General features: G+C 51.6%; 2 protein-coding genes across 5 annotated transcripts; one reads left to right on the top strand and one right to left on the bottom strand.

Annotated features, from left to right (window-relative positions):
- Positions 1-1,786: 1,786 nt before the first annotated feature.
- LUC7L (LUC7 like) lies at positions 1,787-20,398 on the bottom strand. 4 transcript variants are annotated; one of them, XM_086621974.1, is made up of 11 exons: positions 20,338-20,398; positions 18,315-18,409; positions 13,513-13,611; positions 12,694-12,804; positions 11,867-12,010; positions 11,258-11,434; positions 10,315-10,403; positions 5,765-5,794; positions 4,659-4,823; positions 3,528-3,589; positions 2,117-2,151 (listed from the first exon to the last, which is right to left on the bottom strand). In XM_086621974.1, exons 1-10 carry the CDS (start codon positions 20,396-20,398, stop codon positions 3,562-3,564), a joined length of 999 nt encoding a protein of 332 aa, XP_086478100.1. In that variant the 3' UTR covers positions 2,117-2,151; positions 3,528-3,561. The 4 variants fall into 4 exon arrangements, with proteins under 4 accessions (XP_086478097.1, XP_086478098.1, XP_086478099.1 ...); XM_086621971.1 differs by lacking the exon at positions 3,528-3,589 and having other exon boundaries at positions 1,787-2,181; XM_086621972.1 differs by lacking the exon at positions 3,528-3,589 and having other exon boundaries at positions 1,787-2,151.
- A 2,609-nt stretch (positions 20,399-23,007) lies between these two features.
- PERCC1 (proline and glutamate rich with coiled coil 1) lies at positions 23,008-25,071 on the top strand. Its single transcript, XM_086622549.1, has 2 exons — positions 23,008-23,033; positions 24,306-25,071. Exons 1-2 carry the CDS (start codon positions 23,008-23,010, stop codon positions 25,069-25,071), a joined length of 792 nt encoding a protein of 263 aa, XP_086478675.1.
- The last annotated feature ends 745 nt before the right edge of the window (positions 25,072-25,816 follow it).

Raw genomic sequence — 25,816 nt, 5'->3', positions numbered from 1 at the left:
GGCCCCTGCCCAGCAGCCGGCGGCCCGCGGGCTGAGCTAAACCCTTCTGCACGCTCCGGCACTGCGCGGTGCCCGGTAGCAGCGCCCGGGCAGCGGGGGACGCTTTGGCAGCCGGTTCCCTCCCCGAAAAGGCGCCCCGCCGCGCCGCAGCTCGCCGGAGAGCGGCTCGCAGACTCGCCCAGGCTCTCGGGGCGCAGCCGCGGGGCCGACCCGGAGCTCCCCTCGCCCCCGCGGCGGCGCGGCTCGGCTCGGCGCGCCCCCCCGCCCCGCCCGCTCGTTCCCCCCGCCGCGTCCGGGCGGCACCAGCAGCACCGACCGCCGGCCCGCGCCGCACTCACCCCGCGCGCTCCGCCACCGCCGCCACTTCCGCCTTCATCCCCCCACCGCCCCCCGGCGGAAGTAACGCCATGGCGGAGCTGTCCGCTTCCGCCCCGCCCGGAGCCGCGGCTGCGCAGTGCGGCGCAGGCGGGCGGCGCGTCGCGGGCGGGGAACCCGCAAGAACAAGGCCGGGCAGCACTGGGAGCCACAAACACAGATCTTTAATGCGATCAGACCGCGAGAGAACAGCACAGTCACGTACAGGCATCCCGAGAGCGCGCCCGCCGCCCCCCGGGCCCCGCTCCCCCCTCACCCGACACGGAGGTTACAAAAACAATACGTGAAACCGCGGAATTCCTTGTAAAAACGGACAGGGAAGGGGGTCGCATGCACTAAGGACTAACACCGAGGGAGCGCCGGGGCGGCCGCAGGGAAACCGAAACCGTTAAGCAGCTTACCGGGGCCTGGAAGGGGAAAAGCACCGGCGGAACCCGCCCCCACCGGGCCCCGGCCTCGACCAGCATTTACAGACGCTCTCCCGGTTCCGCCGCGTGGCAGCGTTAGGTGTGCGCCGTCCTTAATGAAGGACGCCCGCCTCACGGAGCTAACGAGCAGCGCCCGCTCGGCAGGCAGCAAGTGCTTTACTCACACGATTCTCACAAAATACTCATCCTCGGGGGCACGGCTGCGGCTGGCGCGGCACGGCGGCCTTCCTCCCCTAGCGTAAAACAAACCTAGTCACAAATAAGCTAGTTACAATATGCGAGTTCCTCCCGCACGCCTTGGGACACAGCTGGTGCCTCGGCACACACCGACTCCTTTCCTCGCCCTGCCCCTGGATTTCGCTCCATCCCGAGTCACCTCTGCCAACTTCTGCCCGACTAGCCTTTAAAAACACACACCAACGCTTTTTCTTTGCAAGTCAAAACTCCATGGAGGAAGCTCTGACCCTGGAGTGCACAGTAAATAAGCAGACTAGCTGTTGCTGTACTCCTCTCTAGAAAAATCAGTCCAGATTTTCCACGGTTTTGTTTACAGCCAGTGTCTGATCTGTAAAGGTACTGAAACCAGACTCGAGCCCATCTTAGAAACGTGCTCCAGCTGATTTGGTCATCCTCACCAAGATGAACAGCGTTCAAAATAGGCATATGGGGGCCAAATTCTGTCTGTCTTGACTTGGCTGGAACAGTGAGGCAGCTCTCAAATGCTGGAGACATAAAAATGAGGTGGCTAAGCGCTAAAAGGAAAAAAAAAACCCACTTCTGAATTTCTTTTAACATATATAAACAGAAGGAAAAAATTAATTGAGAACCAGTGCTACTGGTGTGCTCACAAAGGGTCAGGTAGGATCTTCTGGAAAGGGCTGAAGCGTTACAAACATCACAGCAGCTCAGGTCTGCGACCACAGCACTGCCCCTGCCCGCCGCGTTCGCTGCGTCAGGACAAACACAGTGTGTCAACCACTGGCCTGAATTGAAAACGATCCGTCCAGATTTATTTATTCCTACTAAAACAAAATCCTGTTAAACAGTACGTAACTCTGTGTCTCTACAAACTCACAGCTATCTGCCAAACAATAAAAATTCCAAACTACAAAAGATGAGTTGTATTCAGTAAATATAAATGGGAAATTTAGGCTTTGTGTAGAATGTTTATCAGACTATTTACAGTGCAACACAGATCGTTTGAGTTCAGATCTCGCCAGCTTCTCTCTCTTCTGATCTCTTGGAACGAGATTTGCCATTTGTGCTCTCGTGCCGCCTCTCAGAAGAGCTCTTCTCTTTCCTCTCTCTGTCTCGTGACTTTTCTCTTGAAGATCGATCTCTAGAAGATCTGAAGTACAAAGTAAACCGTCGCTGTAAGCTTCACAACTAAAAGAATGTTCAAATATGCACAAAACGACAACATCTTTCCCTAAAAGGGCTGGGGCATAACACAAGTTTCCTACAGCAATGTGCCTGGGTGCTGCGATGTCGGGAGTGGTGTCCTCCAAGACATCAGCTCTGGTCTCTCTACGAGCTTTACGGAAGAGAACACCAGTTCTGCAGCGCTGAGTGCACGGCGCAGCCTTTGTTACTCTCTCCTGGGAGTGATCCTTTCGAGTTGCTGCCACAGGGGCTCTCTGAGGTCTTCCCTGGGTCCTTTATTAGTTTACTGGGCCATACTAAAGTGCCTGCAATTTCTTCCTCGTCCATCACTCAGCTCTGTCTGCGTCTTCTAGAGTGGATTTTCATTATGCCCTAAGCTAGTGGCTTTCTGCTCAACTGCTTTGAATACCAGCTGTATTCTTTGGACTCCAACGCTTGCACAGTCCTGGGTTTTTTCTACTTTTCATCCTGACAAGCGTTGTCCTTGGCAGCATCCTGGGTTCAAAGTCAGGATGATGCATATTTATATTCGCAGCCCACAACACGGGCAGATCTTTTCACAGCCTGCCCGAATGACAGCTACAGCTTTTCAGCAGTGCTTCGCTGTTACCAGCCCACACAGAATGAAGCAGAGGGTTTCATATCAGGTCCAAGCTGAAAAGGCTGTTTTCCTGTATGATTCACACCAGCGGCCTTCAAAAGGTGCTGGTCCTGACTGAGCTCTAGCAGCCTGGACCCCTTCAGAACCAGGCAAAGGCCTTCCCAGAGCACACTGAGCCAGCACATTTTACTCCAGGACTCAGTACACAGGTTCTCCTTTACAGCCACAAGAAGAGGACCTGGCAGGTACCTTAGAGGTTCCAGCTTTCATTCATGTTGATTGTAAGGTTTGGAACTTGATATATTAAATCACGCGACTGATATATTAAAACCTTACAGCCCTCTGCATCACATGAGTCATTTCATTTTCATTAAATTGTGTCCTTTAACCAGAAAACAACATGAGCCTATCTGATGAGATTAACTCCTTTCCTGTTCTATGTCCTCCTACCCCGAGAGCTCTGGATCCTGCGACAGGCTCTCTGTTTCTTCATACAAGTGAGACCTTAGACCAGCAGAACCTGAATGCAGGTTTCATTAGATCTCAAGGTGAAAACAAAAGCTACACTCTTCCAGGGAACAGTGTTTTTCTGTTTGTTCTCTTGTTTTTGTTTTATTTTCTTAAACTGATCCTGGTCCCAGTTCTCAGTAATTTTGTGAAAGTATGTCAGCTAGCCAATCCCCCTACAGTCTCGGTGGGCTGATTTGAATGTGTTCAAGGTTTTCGAAGTATTCCCTTACCTGCTCTTTAGTAATAGTTATTACAGGGTCTTCCTCACTTCCTAATTGTCCAAACTTCTTTTCTTTATTTTTCATGTTCAAGACAGATTTAAAAAAGGACTTTAGTATCTCAGCCATTGGAGAATCAACAGTATTTACACCCCCCCCTCAATTAACAGACTTATTTTCAGACCATTATTTCCCCCCCCTTCATCAGGAACCTTTAAAACCTGTTCTTACCCCTTTACTTAGCTAAAGTGACACAAGACACAACAGCAGGTTTGTCTCTAGAACTGTACTTGTGGTGCCTCATCAGGTGAGACAGTGCTAAAGCACTCCCCTGTCAACTAAGACCACTAAAAAAAGCTAGATCTAACTTCAGCAAGCACCTGGTGATAGACTTGCTCCCGGGCTTAGAAGGGCTGTAAGGAAACACAACAGTTCTTTTAATTTTGCTAATATTCCTACATATGCTTGCTTGATCCTTCCTCAAAACATAGTGAGTGTTTTGTCGGTTTCCAAAGAGACTGAACATCCTTCTTTGGACTACACTGCTTCTCCTCAGCGACAGGAGAATGGTGTACTCCTCCTCCTGGCTTCTTTTTCCCCTCCCTCTAGTGCAGATTCCTAAAGAACTGTCTGTCTCTCCATCTCGTTCTTACCCTAACAGAAGGCTTCCCCCCAGGTCCCAAATCATGCACTTCCTTCCCCATGCCAGCACTGACAGAAAAAAAGCTGAGAAGCAGAAGGTAACTACAGAAATGTAACGTCTAAACTGCCTCTCAGTTACTTGGCTTTTACAGGCCTGGGGAGGCTCAGTTAGCTCAAGCAGGGCTTTGTGCTGCTACTTACACAAGAAAACCAGCACCTTCTCAAAACTCAGCGCTGCAAATCAAGGAACTGGTTCTATCTCCTAGATTCTCCTCTCAAGCTGGGATCTCACTGTACAGTTACTGCCCTACTGCTCTCACATCAGGCCAGCTACGAATAACCACTGGGAAATCCTACTTTGGCCCAAGAGCAGGTACAGGACACTGCAGCTGCTAACTTGAGAGACCTGCCACACTCCTGCTCGCTCTAAGGGACTGGGGAGGCTCACTGTGGTGCCAAGGACTCCCCCTTTCTAGAAGCACTCCTGTCAGGAATACATACTTGTGTTTTGAACTCCTGTCTCTGGACCCCCGTCGGTGACCTCTGCTGTGGCTGCGGGAACGGCTCCGGTGGCGTCTGTGTCGGTCTCGGGACCTAGAGCGAGACTTCCGTCGTTCACGGGAAGCTGATCTCGAGCGTCTTCGCCTCCTTTCCCGAGATCGTGACCTGAAGATGACACAAGATTGCTTCAGACTCAAGAGACAGGCCAGTACATCACCCCTGTACACCTCAGCCCATCTCTCAGAGATTCCTGAGTAGCAAGTACCCCAGCTGCATCCCTGCCGACAGAGAAGGCAGGTCACCCAGAGGGTGGGCATCTCCCTCCTGGGCCTCACGCTACCAATGAAATGCCAGTGGGTGAATCCGAGTTGCTGGGAAGCTTATATAAAAAGCTCCCACCATTACCGTAAGCGTGTGCCGATGCCTAGAGCAGAGCTCACAAACCGTGCCTCGCTCAAAGCGAGGCCTGTGTAAGTAGAAGAGAGGCCAAAGTAAGTGGCAAGTGAAATCACCAGAACCATATGGCAGTCTGCCAAAAGAAAGTCTCCCTTGTGAAGGTACTGCACTTAAGAAGCAGATTTGTTTCAATCTGCTCTGAAAAAAAAACAAAGGGTGCCAATGTATATAAAAGCAGTAGAGAGAAAGATCTCCAGGTGCGTGATCACTAGCAGAAGGCTGTCATTCCACTAAGGCAAGTTCTCCACAGAGATGTGGGGGCTTTAATCTTGAGTCTCTGTATTTTTACATTTGAGCTATTATATACGTAACAGATGTATTTCAGACATTAAAACTATGAAAGTAGATTAGGTATTTATTGAAAAAGGCATCAAGTACATTCTCAGACTCCTACTCTGGAGCACACAGTACTCCAGAGTACTCTGCCCTGACCTGGCTAGCCAGCATCTGCTTTCTAGCCCAACGGCTGACATGAAGTTGCGCAGCACCACTGAAGTGCCCAAGCAATAGGTCTCATTTCTTTCAGGGAGCAAAACAAAGAGACGAGGGCACTGAGTGAACTCCATTTGTGAGACCCAGGGAAAAAAAAACAGTAGCTAGATAGAAACACAAACAGGTACCTGGGGAACTGTAGAGAACTGTGCACTCACCTTCGACGATCTCTATTTCTTGATCCAGACCTGGAAAGAAGAGGAGAGTTAATCAAGAAAAGGTATAATATAGTCAGTGGGTTTTCAAGAGAATGACCCATTCACCCTGGCAGCTCTTCACAAGAACACAACAATACTTCAAGTAATACGTCAGTTAAGAAAAAGCTTGCCATAAAACCATTAAAAAATTTAATTATCTTCAATTTAGGGGGCGAGGGGGAATGAGAATTTGTAAAAAAAAAACCCAACTGAATAACTCTGTAGAAACACTAGTTTCTACACGCAGAGCTTCTTGTCAGAATAGCAAAGGCCTGCAAATCAATTCAGTCTGTTAATAAAACACTACAACAAACCTTTCCAACTTTAAGTTTGCTGTGTATATTTGATACAGACACTTTACTCTCTGCAATCTAACATCAACTAGATCAGCTCTAACATTTTCAAAAAAAAGTGCCACTCTCCAGTCAGAAAGACACTTAACAGTTTTCTGATTTTGGTTCCTTTGAGGTAGCTGCACATTAAAAAGGTTTTAATAAAAAGAGAAAATACAGGATTTTCTCACTCATCATATTTATTTAACAAACATTAGATGGAGATTTTCATCAATTGTTTTCGTTCTTGTTTGGGAAACATAAGCCGGGGAGGGGGGGAAGACACAGACACAAGGAAAGAACTATTACTGAAAAGTAACTGAGATACACAAAAAATCCTTCATCCCAGACTTAGAAAGCAACTTGAGAAGCATCATCCAAGCCTCACTATTCTTTCTCACATTTCCATGGCTTCAGAACTCATGTAACGCTGTAAGCATTAGCTTTTGACAGTCTGTAAATAACAATGTCACAATTCTTTCACTTCTGAAGCACTATTACTCAGCACCACCTAAAACACCACTCCACGTGAAAGACACACCCTGCCCTTCTCTAAAGCCTGGTTTCAGAGCCAGCCTACACCAAAGCCTCACCCACTGCCTCAACAGCCTCTTTTTGCCTTGAGAAGCTGATGGTCTCCCTGTTTGGTGACTCCAAGACTCGCACTTGTAACTGCTCGCATCTCCCTGCTGCACACAGACTCACAGGGGCTGTTCCAGTTCCACAGCCACGGAGCTGTTCTGGCACTGCGACAGGAGATGGAGCTGAAAGTTACACACAGACCAAACTTAAAAAAGCAACAGAGAAGCATCTATTTTAATAATGTCAGTTATAACCATGCCTGGATAAGTCAAGATTAATAAAATCAATGTGCACTGACATTCCTTCACAAGGAAACAGGATTGTTCAATCATGGTAGAAAGAAAAAAACCCACCAAATTTAGAAAGGGATTCAGGTGGGAGGACTGTAAACAAGGTGGAGCTGAACTTGGAGTCAGGCAAATGAACCACGTGCTGAGTGAGGCAACAGACAACACAACCAGATGAAGGAAAAGCTGATAAACCAGGAGAGCAAGGCAATAACCACACACCTCCTTTTTCATCTAACAGAACCTGACAGAGCAGCAGGACCTCCTGGAGATGCCTGGCAGGCAGCTGCATTTTTTTTTGGTGGTTGTAATTACTCCAAGTTCTTAATGTTCTTTTCCTCCTGATCACTTTATTCTGAACCACCGGTGCACACATCCACACAAAGCCATTCCACATCTCCTGAAAAGCCTGGCTGCTCTTCCATGCCTATGATCTGAGGAGGAGTATGCACAATAAACTCCGGATAATCACTGCCTGGCGCTAGACTTCAGAAATCAGGCAGCATCCAACAAAACAGCATTTTCCTTACTAGCCTGAATCAGTGTACAGCAGGAGACAGCAGAAGACTGCTGTCCAGAGAAGGAAGAGGCTGAGCACATTTATCTTTTTTCCCCTCTTTTTGTCCCTGCATCACAGAGTTGTGAAACTTACATGCTGAGTTTCATAACCTGTGTTTTGTCCAGCTTATTACAGAGGAAATTCATTTGGCAGCTCCACCTAGACTTGCTTGCTGGTGTACTCTGGAAGCAAATTCCGAGCTCTGCACTTCCAAGCATGCCACCTCTCCACAGAATTTCAGTCTTTTAAGATTACTGGGTAGCCCACAGTCACCGGCAACATCAAAGGACTTGTGTTTATTTACCACTAGGGGTGACAACCCAGTTCACTCATTCCTATGTGGAAATCACAGTTTAGTTGACAAATTAATGAAGTCTGTGAGAAGTAGAGTTTCATGAGTGAATCTACAGGTTTCCATAGTATGTCACAGTGCCTGTAAGTCACCGAAGACTTCTCAAAGTTAAGCAGTACTGATTTTCTTACTGAATAACATTGTGAAGATGCTGCATATGAAGATATGACAAGAAGAGTTATGAAGGAAACATGTTTTCTGTGGTTCCTCAAAGCATCAAGCTCTGGTTAAGAGAGGCAGTCTGAAAGGCAGCAGAAGCCACTGATTAGTTTTTGATGGAAAAATGCTCCTGTAAGCACGATGTAGCACAGCTCCCAGCAGGGAAGGTGCAGAGAAATTGAGAAATCCAGGCTCTAGTCTCAGTTCTGACACTGAGAGTCCACTGGGAAAACTATTTTCCTTCTTTGGGTCAAATTCTCATTTTAGAGAGGCAAATAATTTGATGTCCTCTGTATGGCACTTCTGGCTCCTTCGTAACAAGCTTTTCTTTGGGATCTGAACAGAGGAGCATACAGATGCCCCCATGTTGAGCGAGAGCAAGGGCTGGCCACAGTCTCTAAGTAGCACCCCATATGGAACCAGCAAGAACTCAGACTTTAGCCCAACTCAATGCAGTTCTTAAACACTTCATATTTAAAGCATTAAATAAACATTCAAAAGCGGACTTCAAACCCCCTCATATATGAGCTACCTGTGAACACAAGAGGCTCCTTAACTCTCAAGAACTGAGGGTTTGTATTTTGTTTAAAAAAAACCAAACAACCCACCACAAAACCAAAACCACGGACATGTCACAGGAGGAAGAAAGCCAGCATTTTGGGGAGACGTAGACCAACTAAGAGATCCAGAGGACTCTTCCCAAAGGCAACTCTGTTGAGAAATTTTCACACAGAAATGATCTCCAGGAAGAAGAGGCACCATGGAGACAGACCTACTGAGTCCAGGTTAGATGTGGTCCTACTGTGGACCTGTGTCTGCCTGCCACGATGCAGCTGCATGGACAGACACTTGTTTCATTTCCATCTTTCTGACCAACAACATAACATCAGCCCCTTTCAATTAACTCCTGCACTCGTCAGCCAGTTCCAGATTCTGCAGCTCCCAAATATAACTGCACTACTGACAGTCTTGCACAGAGGCCAGAAAGTTGTGAGGCTCTGTATGAAGTACCACAGTTCAGGAGAAAGTTGCAGCATGAACCAGCATTTCATATGACACCAGGCAATCCACAGGGAGAGAGAACCCACATAAAACATCCTGATTGGAGAACTCGTAACAATTTGGGGATTACACCTTCACAATACACCAAAATCACCACGCAGCAGACCACAGAACACCAAGCTGCTTCAATTCCAGTATTTACTTGCATTTCCAGCAATGTGTACCTAGAAGCCAGCACCATCTTAGAGCACTGTAGTTATGTATCTTGTATACCTCAGACACGGATGGCTGAAACACGCTCTCCAGTTGACACTGAGTGTCAAGAAGAGCTTTCCACAGGCAGCACGGTTGTTTTTTTGGACGCAAGAAGTACAAGAGGAGAAACGCTTGAGATAGCTGGCGAGATGCTGTGACAATGAGAACAACATTCCTACTCAGCCACTTCCTCTGCCTGGCCACTGCAAATAACCACCCTCTCCACACCACGCTGTTTTAATCAAGCTATTTACACACAAGATGCCTGTTCGAGGAAACAAGCAATAGTTTTTCCAGTTCAGCAGGCAAGAGGCAGAAGAGCTTGTCCTGAGACTACTAACATTGCAGCCACTCCCACTGCTCAAGAATTATATGTGTACGAGCAGACGGTGACATACATGGCCACAACCAGCAGAAGTAGCCACTCCTTGGGATCCCTCGGATCCCCTAGGAAGTGTTTTCCAAAGCTGTGTCAGAAGCACCTCACTGTTATTGTAGAAAAGTTTCTGAGCAAGACAGACACCCCACCATCTGGCTCACAGATACCAGCTCTTCTGCTGTCATCTCCTAGTCTAGATGCAAGGAGGGCTGCCCAGGGAATTTTTGCATGACTAGTGCCATTTGAGCAGGCCTAGCACTCACTCAACTTAAACCTTCCCACTCAGACGCACCGGATGAGGGCATTTCATCCAGATTCAGATTCTCAAAGAAAGGGACTAGATCAACATAAGCCTGAAGCCTACAGGGAGCTTACATCTTTCAGATACACAATGGAGGTTAAAACAATATATACAATCACTCTGAGGTGGGGGTTTTGTGCATTTGTTTTCATCTTTAATCGAATGCCAAGGTGCTCACGTAGCATCCAGAGCATGTCCAACAGCTGCTCCAGCAGCAGATGCTACTTTCCCGCAACGCTCAGGTAGGAGAAATCAGACTATTTCAAAACCAATTTCACAAACCTGTTATCAGCTTCCACTTACCGTCTGCCCATTCTCTCCTCTCGTTCTCTCTCCTCTCTCCGTCTCAAACGATCTTGGTTTCTCTTCTCTTGCTTTTCTGCCACTGTTTTCTAGAAAAAAAAAAAATCACATTGCATTTCAGCTATACAGCACCAGGTCAGAGAGATCTGCAGGGAGACTATTTCAGGTAGTAAGGCAAAGAACCGTCTCGCTGCATTTCATGTGCTAGTCAAGATCTCTATCAAGGTTCTCATTTTCCTCACAACTTCACTAACACACATCAGTGCAAGAAACACCACTCCCTACTCCGCTTTGAGTGCTTGTGCTCTAAGACAAGCCCGTCAGCTTTGAGGCAAGGACTGTCTCGCCATGAGTATAAGACACACAGTGAAACAGTGCTCTGGCCTTGTGCCAACAATCAGTCAAGGCACTGACTTCAATATACTGCCTAATTAATACGGCACAGGAATCACAACTCTTACTCCAGCAGTCTAAAGGTCTGTTTGCAAGCGAGGCCAGTACTGCAATTCCATTACAAACCATTCCATAAAAACTTCTCATCACTTCTGCTACTGAAGATCCTTCTCAATGATAGCACTATGTGAAACTTCAGTTCAAGCACTCCATTAAGAGGTCTGAAAGTGCTCTTCAATAGTGAAAAAACCCAGTGACAAATTTCAGCCAAAGCAATGAGAAAGAGCAATGGCACAGTCACATGTATTCAAGCAAAAAAAAAAAATGACAGCAGTGGTCTGGTTTGACTAATTTTGAAGGTACTTATTTAGTTATCCAGAAACCACAGAACATGTGAGGCTACACAAAGCCTCCATGTGAAGTTTCAGGGATTCTGCAATCAGAAATTTCTGGGCTTCTACAAGCACTCTGCAAAGAAACCTGCATGAATTTAACAGGCGTTGAATGTCTTCAGAACTACAAGGAGAAGGTTTAAGACAGACAGGATTACCCTCAGCTGATCCAGTTTCTCACGGATCTGAATGAAACCCAAGTGTAATTTGCCTCCAAAGTGGTCAGCGAGACGCCGGTCGTTGTCATGGAGACCCAGATATGCTGAACAGACTTCACACACTCGCAGCTTCTGCTGCTGGAAACTGGATGCAGGCATTGAATTTCGGTATTCTTCCTAAAGGGAGGCAAAAAAACACGCAAATGTCAGGGAACTCTTACATAGTCACAATCCTCCAGGGAAACTCCTGCCAAGAATTGCCCTGCTGCCTTCAAGGATCAAAAAAGCACCCTCAATATAAAGGGTGCCATACAAACCACTTTACGAGCACAGATAACCCAAAGTCTACCCCTGCAAGTGACTAGTGACCACACATTTCAGTGGACAAATCCCCTGGCACCCCCGTCAGCTCTCTTTGCTAGATAAGTTTCTAAAAAGCTTTTCTTCGTGTATCACACTACACTGTCAACTGCTTGCTGGCATGTTGCTGGAACTAAAACAGGAGGTAGTGGCAACATCAGAAAAGAGGTAGGAACCACCCAGTTGATTGTCACACACTCAGCCTAGCCTAGTCCGCTACTACAATTCATAGGAGAACCAAGGCCATACCTCTGCCTCTTTCTTTTTTGCTCGGACTTTCTCCACTTCCATCAGGATCTTTTGAGACTCATCAACATTTCCTTCAGCTCCCAGCTGTTCAGCTTTAGCTAGGAGTTTTCCAATGTCTTCATTCAGCTCATGTACTTTCTCTGCCTAAAGAGAATAGTTAGTTTTCAGTATGACAAAAAAAAACCTGATAAACCTTGCAGGACAACTTTTCCTTCTTCTCTCAAAAACATTGTTTAAAAAAAAAAAAGCAGTTGTTGGAAGATGATGGTAAATCTCCAAAAGTCAAAAGGAGTCCCAACAAAAAGGGACTAGTGGGCCAAGTACAGGCAATGCAGTCACAGACACATAGCAAAGAGAGACACCGGACATGGAGGGGACATCATCAGTTCTGCTGCAAACAGTGGCATGTTTCTGGCTTGCAGGACAGGATAGGGTCTGCAAAGCCAGCTTCAGAAATGTTTTGTACTGTCCCAACGAAAGAAGCTCCCAAAAAGGAAACTTCATGAGCATTTATTAAGAAAAGACAACAATCACGGGATGTATTTAGTATTCTAAGCTACTATATTAACATTGAATGGTGAGGGGGAAATCAATGCTTTATTGCCATGCTAAAACAGCTTATTTTAGAGTTCATGTTTTATGCTACTATGGCCCTCTGAACCTCTAAGTTTGTCACAATAATGGCCAGAGCAGCATTTGAAGAGGATGGCTGGAATCCACAAAGCCTTTGTGTAGCCTAACTTCCCGGAACCAACAGTGTCAGGGACAACAGAGCATCAGTGCTCTTGCACAGACTTTCAGAACAAACTTTCATGAGAGGACGATACCTTTGCAGACACTTCAGCACTGATCTCTTCCTGTGTCTCAGCCAGGCGTTTCTTGGCCAGTTCTGTTCTCCTGTCACACTCCGCGATGAAGGATTCCAGGTGATCCATCGCCTGCATGTTCAGACAAAGAATTGTGAATACAGATGCTCTCCATGCCAGATCTAGCTTTGACAGTCAACAGCTACCTGGTGCAATTCCTGTGGAACACACAGACAACCTCAAGAACGGCTGCCTTGAGAAAAAATACATGACACTTTGCAGAAAAAGTAAAATTTGATCCCTGCCCTTAAGTCTGTCATCTATCTGGAAACTGACACAGTTCCTTTACTCTGACATATAACAGGAGGCTCACATGAAGACTTGCCCTGCTACTGGAACTTCCAACACCTGAGCAACTAGTGCAAAGACAAAAGCTCTGGAATAACATGAAAAGGGAAGACAGAATCATTCTTCCACCTGATCTGTTTCAACACAGAAAGCTAAACCTGGCAAAAGTGAAACCACAGAGCAAAGGCTTTTAATGTCACATCTCCTTCTGGGACAGGTCACCGGGTTACGATGACCTGGTACAGAGTGGCGGGTGTGGGATGCAAGGAACGCCAGAGAAGCCTCGCAGCTCGCTGGACTAATGGGGTTGCAAGGACCATAATTACTTTCAAGTCAGCAATCAAGCCGGCATTTGGGAAGGAGTTGCACATTCTTGTCAGATAACTCATCAAACCACACGGCTAGCTGAAATGCCCACTGAGTTCTATTGTTCAGCCAAACAGCTTCAAGAGGCAGTTTCCACAAAAGCAACAAAAATTGCTCTGTACTCACATCCAGCTCAAAAAACAGGTCTCTCTCTTTACTTGCAATCTCATAATCTGCTCGCAGTGCCAAATCATGGATCTTCGTACATTCTCCCAGGTCCATTCGCTGTTGAAAAGAAAAAGAAACGTCAATGTAAGAACCCTCCACTACGGCAACAAGCAGCAGATACTTAACTCTTGCCAACTGCATCACATCAAAATACATCTTCTTTAGGAAGAAGAGCTTCCTCTTAACCTGTCAGTAACAGAACTACTCAGAAGAACCACGTGCTTGCTAGAACCCCTTTTCTACGTGTCCCTGGAACAACATTCAAGCCCCCCAAATGTTTTAAGTCCAGTCCTGCTCCCACTCTAGGTCACAGCACAACCTTAGAAATTGCTGGGAGGGAGCTGGGAAGGTGTAGCACACTGCCTCAGCAACTCCTTCAGCAGGCACCAACTCCAAACGCCTCCTATTACGGAGTTACAGCACAACATACAGCTTTGTATCCTATTCAAAGCTCACCTGGAAAACCACACCTGTGTCAGGATGAGCCCTAGTGACATACTGAAAGATAGCAAACCATACAACGCAGACAGAATGGTTCCTATCAAAACCAAACAGACTTAAGAGAATAAGGGGTATGACCAGTAGAAAAGCACAAACAGCCACATGAACCGATGTTCATTACGCTCTCAAAACATGGGAATTGCATTTCAACATTATCCATATGTAACAGAGAACATTTCTCTTAAAGTAGAAAAAGAATATGACATTTTGAAAACCAAAGTAATAAAAGGCCCAAGCGTGAGCCCCAGTACGAATGGCAAGGTACATGTCATCACATCAACACCCCAGCCAGCCATCCTCTTCTCTCCCAGTCACCTCAACAGTCTCCCAGGAGCCTGAACCTGAACACAGCACAACAGGTGTCAACTCGCTGAACTGCAAAGAAAGCCAAGTACAGCTAAACTGGGATCAACACAGAATCCCTGCGGAACATCACAAACTAGAGCTGGGGGTGCCAGGGACACACATGCGAAGCGATGCACTCAGACGGCAGCAACGGAAGCGTTTAGAGTGAAGCAAAGCAACCACAGCAAGCTCCACCAGGTAATGCTTGGGGTTTCACCGGTTACCTGGTTTATTAGCTTTACTTTTTTAAACAAAGGAAAAAATTCCGGATGACTTGCCACTATTTAGTCTCCCTCATTTTGCTCAGATTTACCAGAAACAGTAGACCACAGCCAGCAGGCTACAAAAACAGGCACTGTATCCAGGAACAGTCCTGCTGAGCTCTGTAACAGTAGAAATCGAATGCCTACAAAACAAAGTGCTCGGTACTTTCAGAGCTTAATCATGTCAATCTTCAGACGAGCCTCTTCAAAGAATGCTGGCGAGCTACTGTTATTTTATCACAAAAATCACTTTCCTTGATGCGAATTAAATCTTTTATTCTCATGGTTATTCTGCTGCGATCCCTTTCCAATATAGGGAGAAAATAGCAGCTTTAGATGTGATTGTCACAAACTAAGTACTCTTATCTGAACTCCTCATGCAAGCTCAGCCACTAGCTCCACTTCAGAGAAGGGACTCCAACCCAAAACTTCAGACAGTGTGCCCTGTATTCCTCTCCCTGTTTGTCAAAAGGCAACAAATCCCTCAAACTCTTCCTCTGGGGCAGAATATTCAGGTCTCACCAGCATACAAACCTCAAGTCTTCCTCCACATCCTTGGAGACGATCTAGGTGCATGGTGATTTTCACAGGTATTGCTCACTTGAGGTAAGACCACTAGTCCTTTTGTCTCAAAGAATCCTCTCGTCAAATACTGACCCCTTCCAGCAGTGATCATGACTTGCTCCAGTCAGCACCCGTGGCTGGTTTAAGTAACACAGGTATTTGAGACAAGAAACCAGCAGAGCTGAGTAAAAATTTCGCCCCCATACACACAAAGATGTAACACATTTAGATGCCACTGGTAAGTAGTCCTGCTCACATTTGCTAAGCAACCCATATTGTGAAGTATCACTTATGATCTCCATTAAACTGCTAACTCACTAGAAAGTCTATTTCCACAAGGAATAGTAATCAGAGCCACAGAGTTTCACCCAAGTTAAAAAGGGAAGCTCAGACCCCCCAACGAAACAATTCTGCAATCTATAGATTTCAGCTCAATCACATCTCCCAGCGGGGGACACGATTAATTCCTGGAATGTAATTTCCAAGCTATGTTCTACCTGGGCAGCTTTCAGACTCGTGTCCACTTATTAGTGGAGCTAAAATTCAGGAGGGTTACGGGCTGACGCCACCTCTGAAGGTGCTGCAGTACTTCCACTGACAGAAATATGCTCACCGTTGGCCACAGAGCTAACTCAGTGCAGGCCACTAACGATCTGGTGACAAGTCCCCTGATAACAGCACATGGGCATACTAAACTAACTTGCATTCTCCCAGAATTTTCCTCCTCTCCCATGGACACTAAAAAGAGAACCGTTGCAGCTTATTTAGTGGCAAGTTTAAACAAGCTTTTGGGGCCAAAGGCTCTTACGCCAGGAACGTTGGCCCACCTGAACAAAGCAAACATCACCATGCCTTCTGCAGCTCTCAGGAATCTTCCAGAGCTTTACTTACAGTCTGGACTCTTCTCTTACTCTGCACCTGAAGGTCAGTGAATGGGATTCCATTACATTTCACTGAGCACAGCTATCCAGCTTCCTGCTCGTCTCCAATCAGCCTCCTACTAAGGAATATCTGCACACGTGAAGGATGCAGCAGTAGCAATGCCTTCGGGGGAGGATGCAGCACAACCAGCACCATAAGGCTTGGAGCATCTGTTGGAAGTTTCCAAAAAGATCCAAGGTCCTGATTTCTGCAATAATACACATCCAGAGACGGATGCTGCCCCATCCAGCTGAGGCTGATTCACCCACACCACTCTTCCCTTAACGGAGCACCGTAAGATGCCAGTGAACCTGACCCAGATCACGAGGAAAGCCTGCACATTCCAGTTAAGTTTTGTTCTGTGCTGGTAGCACTGACAGCTGAAATGCTGTTCCTGTTCCAGACATCACATGTTCTTTCAACACAGTCTGTGGCACCAGTACTTTTTCTTGCCCCTAAGAACGAGCTGACAGCAGCGTAGAGAGCTCCACAGCCACTTAAAAGCCACCACAAGATCGTTTCAGTGATGTGCAAGACCACTTGCACAGAAACAGCCTTCCTTCCTGCTCCTGCGTGAGATTTCCGAGCACAGATTCTACAGCAAGAGGGAAAAGACAACTCGCTGCAGACAAGCAACAACAGAAGCAAAAGAAACACAGTTCTCAACGTGCTTCTCTGCCCCAGGAGACTCACAACCCATCTGAACACCTTAGATTTCCTCTGTGCTTTGGTGCACCAACAGTCACGCGCATCACTTTAATTCAACCTCATCGACTCACTGTTTTACCCTCTTCCTGGAAATGTGTCAGAAGAGGTAGAAGGCAGCCTACACCTTCAAACCACCGTCCGGGCCCCAAAACACTGTTGTAGAATCTCGTATCAAAAATATACCCTAACCACAGTGACCTGCACGAAGGACGGAGGCTGGCAGAAGATGATTCAAGCAGCGTTAAAATTCTGAAAGGGAAGTGAGGTGATACGAAGGCAGATGGAGCAATCACTGGAAAATACATCTGAGCTCCAAATGGATAAAAAATACATAGATATATAGATTGGTATTCAACTTCCCATCTTATCCTGCAATAGCAGCCATTGAGAAGCTGAAGTTTGAGTGCTCAGAGCTGAGGCAGCTTTTGCTAAAGCTCTTTCTACTAGTGCTGCCACAGTCTTGCTATTGCAGCAATCCCGAGGAAGGGGTGCCAGCCCTCCCCTTTGCTGGCAACCCACCTGTGCCAAACCCAGCTCTCGAAATAACAGCAGGAAGGGCTATAAATAACAACAGCATCCTTAAACAATCTGGCTGAGCGGATGGACAACGTGAATCGCCACAGTAGCTACTGTCAAACAGCGAGGGTAAAGATGGCTTTCAAACATCCATACTCATCTCCACCCTGCAATTCTGTAACATGGCAATGGTTACAAGACATGCACTGCTTTCTTTTGAAAGTCGGGCTGCACCTTTCACCTGGGTGCCGATGTCGAATATTTACTTTGCAAGATCAAAGTCACCTTTTGCTCCCAGAGAGAGCAGAGTGCTAAACCTTTGAAAACTGGCCAGCTCTGTCCCCAGAGGGCAGGCAGCAGCCAAGGAGCCAACTCAACTGTTTCAAACCAGTCAGGCAGAGTGACACACTGCTCAGATCAACCAGCTCTAAAGACAAAGTTGGCCTGAGCTGTAACCTGCCATTAGCACACCAACCAGCAATGATGAGAAGCTGCCATTCTGTCAGGAGAACATCACACAACTGGGGAGAGAAGACTGAAAATCTCCAAGGATTAAGGACTATTGCAGCTGGTAAGAAAAGACTTGCCAAGTTGAAGATGCAACAGTGAACTAGAGCACCCAGGGCTGCAGGCTAGCTACAATCTTGCTACCTCCACAGGGCAAGTTTCAGGCCCTGACCATCTCAAACTGCTAAAAGAGAAATAATATTGCAACTTCACATGGCATTGTGAGAGAAAAAAACATTTCAAGCAAATTCTGAGAGCTCCTGACTTCAGCAGTTCCATAAACAGGTCGCAGAAACTGGAACTAGAATTGTGACTGCTCCTTGGGCACAGAGAGTCTGATCTCTCCTGAAGTCACCTACGATGCACAGGTGAGCCCTGAAGTGTTGTACCAACGTCAGCGTCACCAGAATTCCTTATTACAGAGAATATACTTACTGTTCCGGCCAGGATATCATGAGGACAGCAATCCAGAAGGTGGCTCTTGCAAACACGATCATCTGTAAACTTCACCCTTTGTCTGGTTTCATCTCCTGAAATTCATTTGTGGTTTTAAATAAGGAGACATTAGAATACCGATCAGAGAAAAAAAGACGTCGGTACGATCATTTCGCCTCGATATGCAGATTAAAACACTTGGTGTTTCTGCTCCCCAAAATTACTCGGGAAAAAACCTTTAAGAGGGTAACAGGATATTCTGGAACACTTATAATTGGCAACAAACACTACTTTAGCATTTATTCCTCCAGTACACCATGTTAAAAACAGTGCTGGCGAGCCAAGTAACGTCCGAGGCCTGTCATCCATATAAAGAGACAGCACAGCCCGAAGAGGAAAAAAGGAGACGGACAGTCTGGCTCGCAGCCAAAACCTTGCATTTATTTCTCTTTTTTCCTCCCCGTTTTTTACTGTGAGGAAGGGGCAGGAGGTACCGAAACCCACACTACTGGAGGGCCATGAATGGCAAAAGGAGGCTGTGCTGAGCAGTTTTTATAGGCAACTGCGATCTGCTCATCTGATAATTCAGACATTGGTCCGTTCGGATTGAGAACCGAATACGCAGCACGCTTCCCAAGGCCGTGCAAAGACGAATCTTGTAGGTCTCAGCCTGGAACACGAAGCGTGCCTCCCACCCGTGTCCCACCCTCAGAAGACATTTTACACTCAGGAGCCACTTAAACAAGACAATATCAGAAAAGCAAAAAAATAAAAAAAAGAAACAAAGTTAGTCAATACACACTGCGAGCTCCAACACATACTATACCCATCTGCATTCTTCAAGACCTCAGCTGCAGAATTTTATGCCCACTGTTGAAAAGTTTTAAAGGAAAAGTTTTCTTGCCCACACCTGCAGTAAGGAAGTCAGGGGAATGATACATAAAAGTAAAGGCAAAGTGGCAATGGTATGTGACAATTTTAAAGCTCATCTGTGTATATGACACAGGTATGTGTAATACTAAAGTATGAATATAGTTTAGGATTCACAAGCATCCAGGAATAATGTCGTGTCTACTGAAAATGTATTTTTTTTCTTTTTTTTTTTTTTCTTTCTAAGCTACACTTTTAAAGTTACTTGTGAAAAAAAAAGCAAACACTTTTTTTTTTGTTATAACAGCTTTAAAAATTGGTTGTGACTCACGGCTCGATGAACATGAGGCTTTTCTGCAACTCCCTTGCAGATTGATGTAGGCAGGCAAAGATACACTGAACCTTTATAAATAAAATAGAGGGGCCAAAATTGTTCAGTTTGTATGAAATAAAAATATGGGAAGCAATTCAATATCAACTCAACACACAAAGAAAGAGAAGCACTTATTCACTTACGAAACGAAGTGCAAAGTACCTGAACAGCCCTGCTAACGTGCCGGAGGGAATTTAAGTACTCAGCGAGTCGCAGAAGGGAGATACAAAGCGCAGCGGGAACGTGTTTTTGCACAGGCTCCCGCGTTTCTTTTCTTGGACAACAACTACAGCGGCCGGCTCCTGCAGGCACACCTACCTCCGCGCCTCCGTATGTACGGCGTGGCCCGGGCACGGAGCTTGCTTTCCCTACAACCTCCCTGCGGCAGCCGGGGCCCGGAGCGGCGGGCTCCTCCCGAGGCTGGGCCGTGCCGGGCGCTTTCTAGGGCCGGGGGCGAGGCGGGCTCCTCCGCCGGGCAGGCCTACCCCTACCGGGCTCCCTGTGCCGAGCTCGCCAGGCCGCCCCGCGGCGCGGCGAGGCCCGTGCCCGCCGAGCGGGCCCGCCCAGGCGGCCGGCGCGCCGCTCCCTCGGCGGGGCCGGGGCCGGGCCCAGGCGGACTGGGGCTCCGGCTCGGGCCTGCCGCGCCCCTCGGCGCGGGCGGAGGCCGATCGCGCCGCAGATCCTCAGCGGAGGCAGCGACCGAGCCGGGGCGGGCCCCGCGCGGCCGAGGCGGCCGCCAGGCCGCGGCGTTTCCTGCAGGCCCCGCCCGCCCCTACTCACCGTCCCGGGCCGTGCCCATGAGCTGGTCCAGCAGAGCCCGCATCTGGGCCTGGGCCGACATGGCGGGCGCGGGGCCGGGCCGCGGGGCGCGGCGAGCGGGCGGGCGGGCGGGCGGCTCCGGCCTGGGCCTGGGCGGCGGCGGCGGCCTCAGCGATGGCTCCGGCCTCGGCGGCGGCGCGCGGCGGGCGCTGAGCGGAAGCGGCCCCTCCTGCCGCCGCGCGGCATGCCGGGACGGGTAGTCCGCCGCCGGGGGCGGGGCGCGGCACCCGCCGGGCCGGCCCGGGGCTGGCGGGGCCCGGCGGCCGCTCCGCCCTGGCGCCGGCGGGCCGCCGAGTGCGGGGCCGCTGCCCCGCCTCAGTGGGGGGTCCGCGTTAGCGGCGGCCGACGGGCCGGGGGCGCCCGCAGCCGGGCTCCGCCGTGGGCCCGGCGCCCGCCAACGGTGCGGCCCCCGGGTGCCCGGGCACCCGTCCGGGGGCGGAGCGGGTGTGGGCCCAGCGGCCGGGCTGCAGCAGCTGCCGAGCTGAGCGGAGCCGTGCTGAGCTGTGCCGGGCCATGCCAAGCTGTGCTGGGCCGTGCTGAGCAGTGTCAAGCCGTGCAGAGCCGTGCCAGGCCATGCCAAGCTGTGCTGGGCCGTGCTGAGCAGTGCCAAGCCGTGCAGAGCCGTGCCAGGCCATGCCAAGCTGTGCTGAGCCGTGCTGAGCGGTGCCAAGCCGTGCTGAGCTGTGCCGGGCCGTGTCAAGCAGTGCTGGGCCATGCTGAGCAGTGCCAAGCCGTGCAGAGCCATGCCAGGCCATGCCAAGCTCTGCTGGGCCATGCTGAGCAGTGCCAAGCCGTGCAGAGCCATACCATGCCATGCCAAGCTGTGCTGGGCCGTGCTGAGCAGTGCCAAGCCGTGCTGAGCTGTGCCGGGCCATGTCAAGCTGTGCTGGGCCGTGCTGAGCAGTGCCAAGCCGTGCTGAGCTGTGCCGGGCCATGTCAAGCAGTGCTGGGCCGTGCTGAGCGGTGCCAAGCCGTGCTGAGCTGTGCCGGGCCGTGTCAAGCAGTGCTGGGCCGTGCTGAGCGGTGCTGGGCCGTGTCAAGCAGTGTGGAGCCATGCTGAGCCATGCCAAGCCGTGCAGAGCCGTGCCAGGCCATGCCAAGCTGGGCTGTGCTGGGTGGGCGATGGTGGGTGATGTCAGAGAGCAAAGCGAAGGGTGTCCATGGCTTATCAGCTCCCACCCACCATATTTGCCCAGTGGTGCCCGGGCAGGATGGCTGCTGCTCTTGCACCGACATTGCTGGCGTGAGTGTTTGGAGAGGGGAAAGGGAGTGCTGCGGAGCCAGTGCCAGTGCCAGTGTGGGTGCCTAGCTCTGCCTCTGCAGGGAGTGAGTGACAGCCGTGCCCAGGCTGGCCCTCTCCTTGCCAGTGCTGCACAGTGCCAGCGGCTGGGGACCCCACCCCAGTCCAGGGTACGGGGTGCTCAGGGGCAGAGTGGTAGGGAGGGCTCCAAGGGAGCAGACCAGGAGCTGTGGGGCACGGCAGCTCTGGAGCAGGGCTCTGGTCGTGCCCAACCTCAATGGGCAGTGGGGTCTGGGCGCTGTGTGAGGCCCCCACCATGCTGTGTCCTCCAGCTGTCACAAGCAGGCTGTCCCGTGTCTCCAGCCGCCCTGCGTCCCCCGTTGGCACATCCTGCCATCAAAACAGAAATGGCACTTGTGGCCACAGCCACCTCGGGACCCAAGCTGCTTGCCATTGGCACCGACCTCAGTCCCTTGCACGCTGCATGGGCCGGCACAGCCCCAAGCCACAGCAGAGACACGGGGCACCACGGTGCCCCATCCATGGTGGCAACGCTGCCATCCCGGGTGCTGTCCCTGCTGTGGGGTTGGCCCAGCTGCTTTCCAGGCCACATGTCCCCATCACTGCATCCACAGGCGCTGCCTGGCAAAAGCTGTCGGCCCCGGGCACCCAGCTGCACCTCCTGCCTAGGGAGCGCAGCGCCCTGAAGTGCTTCTTCTACCATTCATGCCACTGGGGCCATGTCATGCCACCTCAAAATGTTACAAACCCCATCCTGGGGCTGGTCAGGGAGTCCCACACCCGCCTTGGGGGGACACGAGGCTGGAGACGGGGGGTCCAGACCCAGAGAGGGCCTGCACAGCACCTGGCCCCGCTCTGCTGGGGGGACTTGGCACTGCAGGACCCCCACAGAGAGGCTTTGCCCCCTGAAGCCGCAGCAGCAGCACCTGTTTGCAGAGGCATCGCTCGATACGCAGTATGTTCTTCAGAAGATCCCTACTCCAGGAGTCAAAATAGCATGAAATTTAATTTTACGCCTATTTGGCAAAGCTTGATTTCGCCTCCAATCAGCGGGGAGATAAGAGCCCTCGGCACAAGTGCGCGGGCAGTTTGGCAGCTGGGGCTGCTGGTTTAATAGGTGAATTTACAGGAACAACACTTGAAAATCCCCTGGCTAGTGAACCATTAAGGTGAGCCCTGCCTTCCGTCCCCGCGTCCCTCCCCGCGCCGCTCTCCCCGTTGCTGGGTGCTAAAGCAAACCCCAGCTCTGTTTACCGAGTCTACTATTACAATACGGCTACCAAATATTTGCCAGCCGTCAGCTCGCTGCTCCGCTATAAATACTTCAGGCCCAGGTGGAGGGACGGGAAGGGGGAGCGGCGCGGGAGCCTATGCATGGCCGGGCGGCAGCGCCAAGGTGAGTGCCGAGCCGCGGCCCCGGACGATGCCCTCCTGCACCGGGGTGTTTCTCTGGCTGAGGGTGGCAGCCACGCAGGCTGGCTCCGTCACCAGGGTGGCCCCGCTCCCCGATCCCTGCAGCCCGGAGGTGCGCAGTGCCTTGGGAGGCTGAGCCCCTGCCACCCCCCCCAGGGCAGCATGGAGGCAGGACCAGGGGTTCTGCAGTGAGGAGGGCACAAAGAGGGACACACAGTGACCCCAGAGATGGCAGCAATGCCCTGGGTGCAGGGCCCAGCACCATGCTTGGCATGGCAGGAGCAGGACTTGTCCTCCAGGATTTCTCCCCTGCCCCAGGACCCCCTTGGGGCTGGCGCTGGGGCACTGGCAGTCCCAGGCACGTGGCCAGGGATGCTGCACAGTGAGGCAGGGCTGGGGACCCTGGAGCACAGGTAGCACTAACTACAGGGGGGCCTCATCCAGCTCAGCTAGACCCAGCTGTGGCCAGAGCCCACCAGGGCAGTGTGGGGAGGTGGCCAGGTTCACCCCGACCCAGGGAAACCCGTGGGGCCATTGTGTGGGCAGGGCACAGGGCTCAGCGTCTCAGATGCTCAGCCCAGGGTGGCAGGGACAGCTCAGCCCAGGGTGGCAGGGTGGGTGCTGAGCCCTATCCATCTCCATGCACAGCCCTGGGGTGATGGGGAACATCCCGCTGCCTCACAGCTCTGGAGGACGTCCCCATTGCCCCATGGCTCAGAGGGACAGCCTCACTGCCCTACATCCCATGACTTGGTGGGGCATCCCTGCTGCCCCTTGTCACATGGATCAGTGAGGACATCCCTGCTGCCCCACATCCTATGGCTTGGTGGGGACCTCTCTGCTGTCCCACATCCCATGTCTTGGTAGGGACACTTCTGCTGTCTCATGGCTTGATGGTGCCATCCCTGTTGCCTGGTATCCCAAGATTCAGTTAGGACATCCCTGCTGCCTCATGTCCCATGGCTTAGGGGGGATGACATCCGTGGTGCCCCATACCCCATGGCTCGGTGGGGATGTCCCTGCTGCCCTATGTCCCATGGCTCAGGGACAACATCTCCACTGCCCGGTATCCCACGGCTTGATGGGGACATCCCCACTGCCCCACATCCCATGGCTTGTGGGGGACGTCCCCTCACCCTGGCCACGGCACAGCACGGTCCCCCTGCCGCCTCAGGGCCAAGTGCTGCTGCAGGGTGGCTGGTCGGGGAGGGTGCCGGGGTGCACCCCACCCTCACCCCGCTGTCCCTGCCCGCAGGGTGAGTCCGTGCCCTGGGGTGCCCCTGCGTGCTGACATGGCCGCGGGCATCATCCGGCCCCTGGCCGAGCTGCGGCTGCCCTCGCCTTTCCCCCACCGCCTGCTGTTGCCTGCGCGCCCCGAGCCCGACTTCCCCGACCTCTCTGAGGAGGAAGAGGAGGAGGAAGAGGAGGAGGAGGAGGAGGAAGAAGGGGAGGAGGACGAAGAGGAGGCAGCAGAGGAGAGCGTGAAGCCAGAGCTGGCCGTCCCCAGTGCCACCGAGACCACCCTGCGGCTCCTCAAGTTTTCGGAGCTCATCAGCTGCGACATCCAGCGGTACTTCGGGCGGCGGGGCCGGGAAGAGGCCGCCGGCAGCTGCAGCGCGCCCGAGGACTGCGGCTCGCCCCGGCGTGCCGAGGGCCAGCCCGAGGCCGTGGCACCGCGGAGTGGCCCCGGGGCTGCGCACAGGCTGGGGCCGCTGGCCGAGCTCTTCGAGTACGGCGTGCGCCGGTGCTTGCCGCCCCGGGCGGCCAGCGGCAAGACGCAGCGGCTGGAGAGGAAATATGGCCACATCACCCCCATGCACCGCAGGAAGCTGCCGCCCTCCTTCTGGAAGGAGCCAGCCCCCAGCCCCGCCAGCCTCCTCCACGCGGGCACCCCTGACTTCAGCGACCTCCTGGCCAACTGGACAGTGGAGCCCATGCCAGAGCTGCCAGGCACCGAGCGGGAGCTGCTACCTGAGCCGGGCCGCCTGGGGCCGGAGGCTGAGCCCTTCGCTGGGCTGTGACCCCACTGCAGCCTCGGGGGCCCCCTGCCCCGCCACGTGCCACTCGGTTAATGATAAACCCGGCGGCCCCGGTGCCAGCACCTGGGCAACCTGGAGCTGCCGGGTCGGAGCCGGCAACGGGACGAGTGAATAAATGACTCCCGCCAGGCACCAGCACATGCGGTGTCCTTTGCCACCCACCACCGCGGTGTCCCTGCCGCCAGTGACAAAGGGCCGCCGCTCGACCTGGCCCTTGGGGGGCCACCAGCCGCCCTGGCAGCAGGAGGAGGAGGGAAGCGCGGTGCCGGCGGGAGCCAGCAGCCCGTGTTTACTCTGCGGCCCAAGTCAGCGGATCCCATCGCCTTATCTCGGCCGCGCCAGGGCAAAGGGCGACACGGGGCCTCATAAAGCGCCCGGCTGCTAGCACCCAGCGGGGACCCGTCATCGCTGCGGGGACCCGCTGCAGCTCCCCTGCCCCATGCCAGTGCCAGAGAACCAGACCCACACCGGAGAGCAGGGCCGTGCCGTGGCACCGGGAGGGTGGCTGGCCAGCCCTTCCTCGCAGCCCCCGCCACCAGACCGGGCTGTTACCAGGGCCCAGCCGAGGCATTCTGCACTTTGTGGCAGCTCTTTGTTGGCCTTGAAAGGGAAAAGCACCCGGGAAGGGGCAGCCGCCCCCCACCTTGAGCACTCCAGCCCTGCCGGGGGGCTGAGGAAGATGAAGGGGCCCTGGCTCATGCCCTCCCAGCACCAGCAGTGGGGGCAG

Source organism: Tauraco erythrolophus, chromosome 17, assembly GCF_009769465.1.
Source record: "Tauraco erythrolophus isolate bTauEry1 chromosome 17, bTauEry1.pri, whole genome shotgun sequence".
NCBI lineage: Eukaryota > Metazoa > Chordata > Aves > Musophagiformes > Musophagidae > Tauraco > Tauraco erythrolophus.
Note: the sequence above shows the minus strand (reverse complement) of the source record. Positions and strands in the feature narration are given on the sequence as shown.

What these genes read in the sequence shown, in the direction of transcription:
- LUC7L (XM_086621971.1), bottom strand. Translation starts at nt 20,398, where the DNA reads ATGTCGGCCCAGGCCCAGATGCGGGCTCTGCTGGACCAGCTCATGGGC. An exon ending in CAAAAAAGAAAGAGGCAGAG is followed by an intron (nt 11,435 to 11,866) that starts GTATGGCCTTGG and finishes GCCTCCCTTTAG; the next exon opens with GAAGAATACCGAAATTCAAT. An exon ending in GAGGAGAGAATGGGCAGACG is followed by an intron (nt 5,795 to 10,314) that starts GTAAGTGGAAGC and finishes TCTTCTTTCCAG; the next exon opens with GTCTGGATCAAGAAATAGAG.
- PERCC1 (XM_086622549.1), top strand. Translation starts at nt 23,008, where the DNA reads ATGCATGGCCGGGCGGCAGCGCCAAG. An exon ending in GGCCGGGCGGCAGCGCCAAG is followed by an intron (nt 23,034 to 24,305) that starts GTGAGTGCCGAG and finishes CCCTGCCCGCAG; the next exon opens with GGTGAGTCCGTGCCCTGGGG.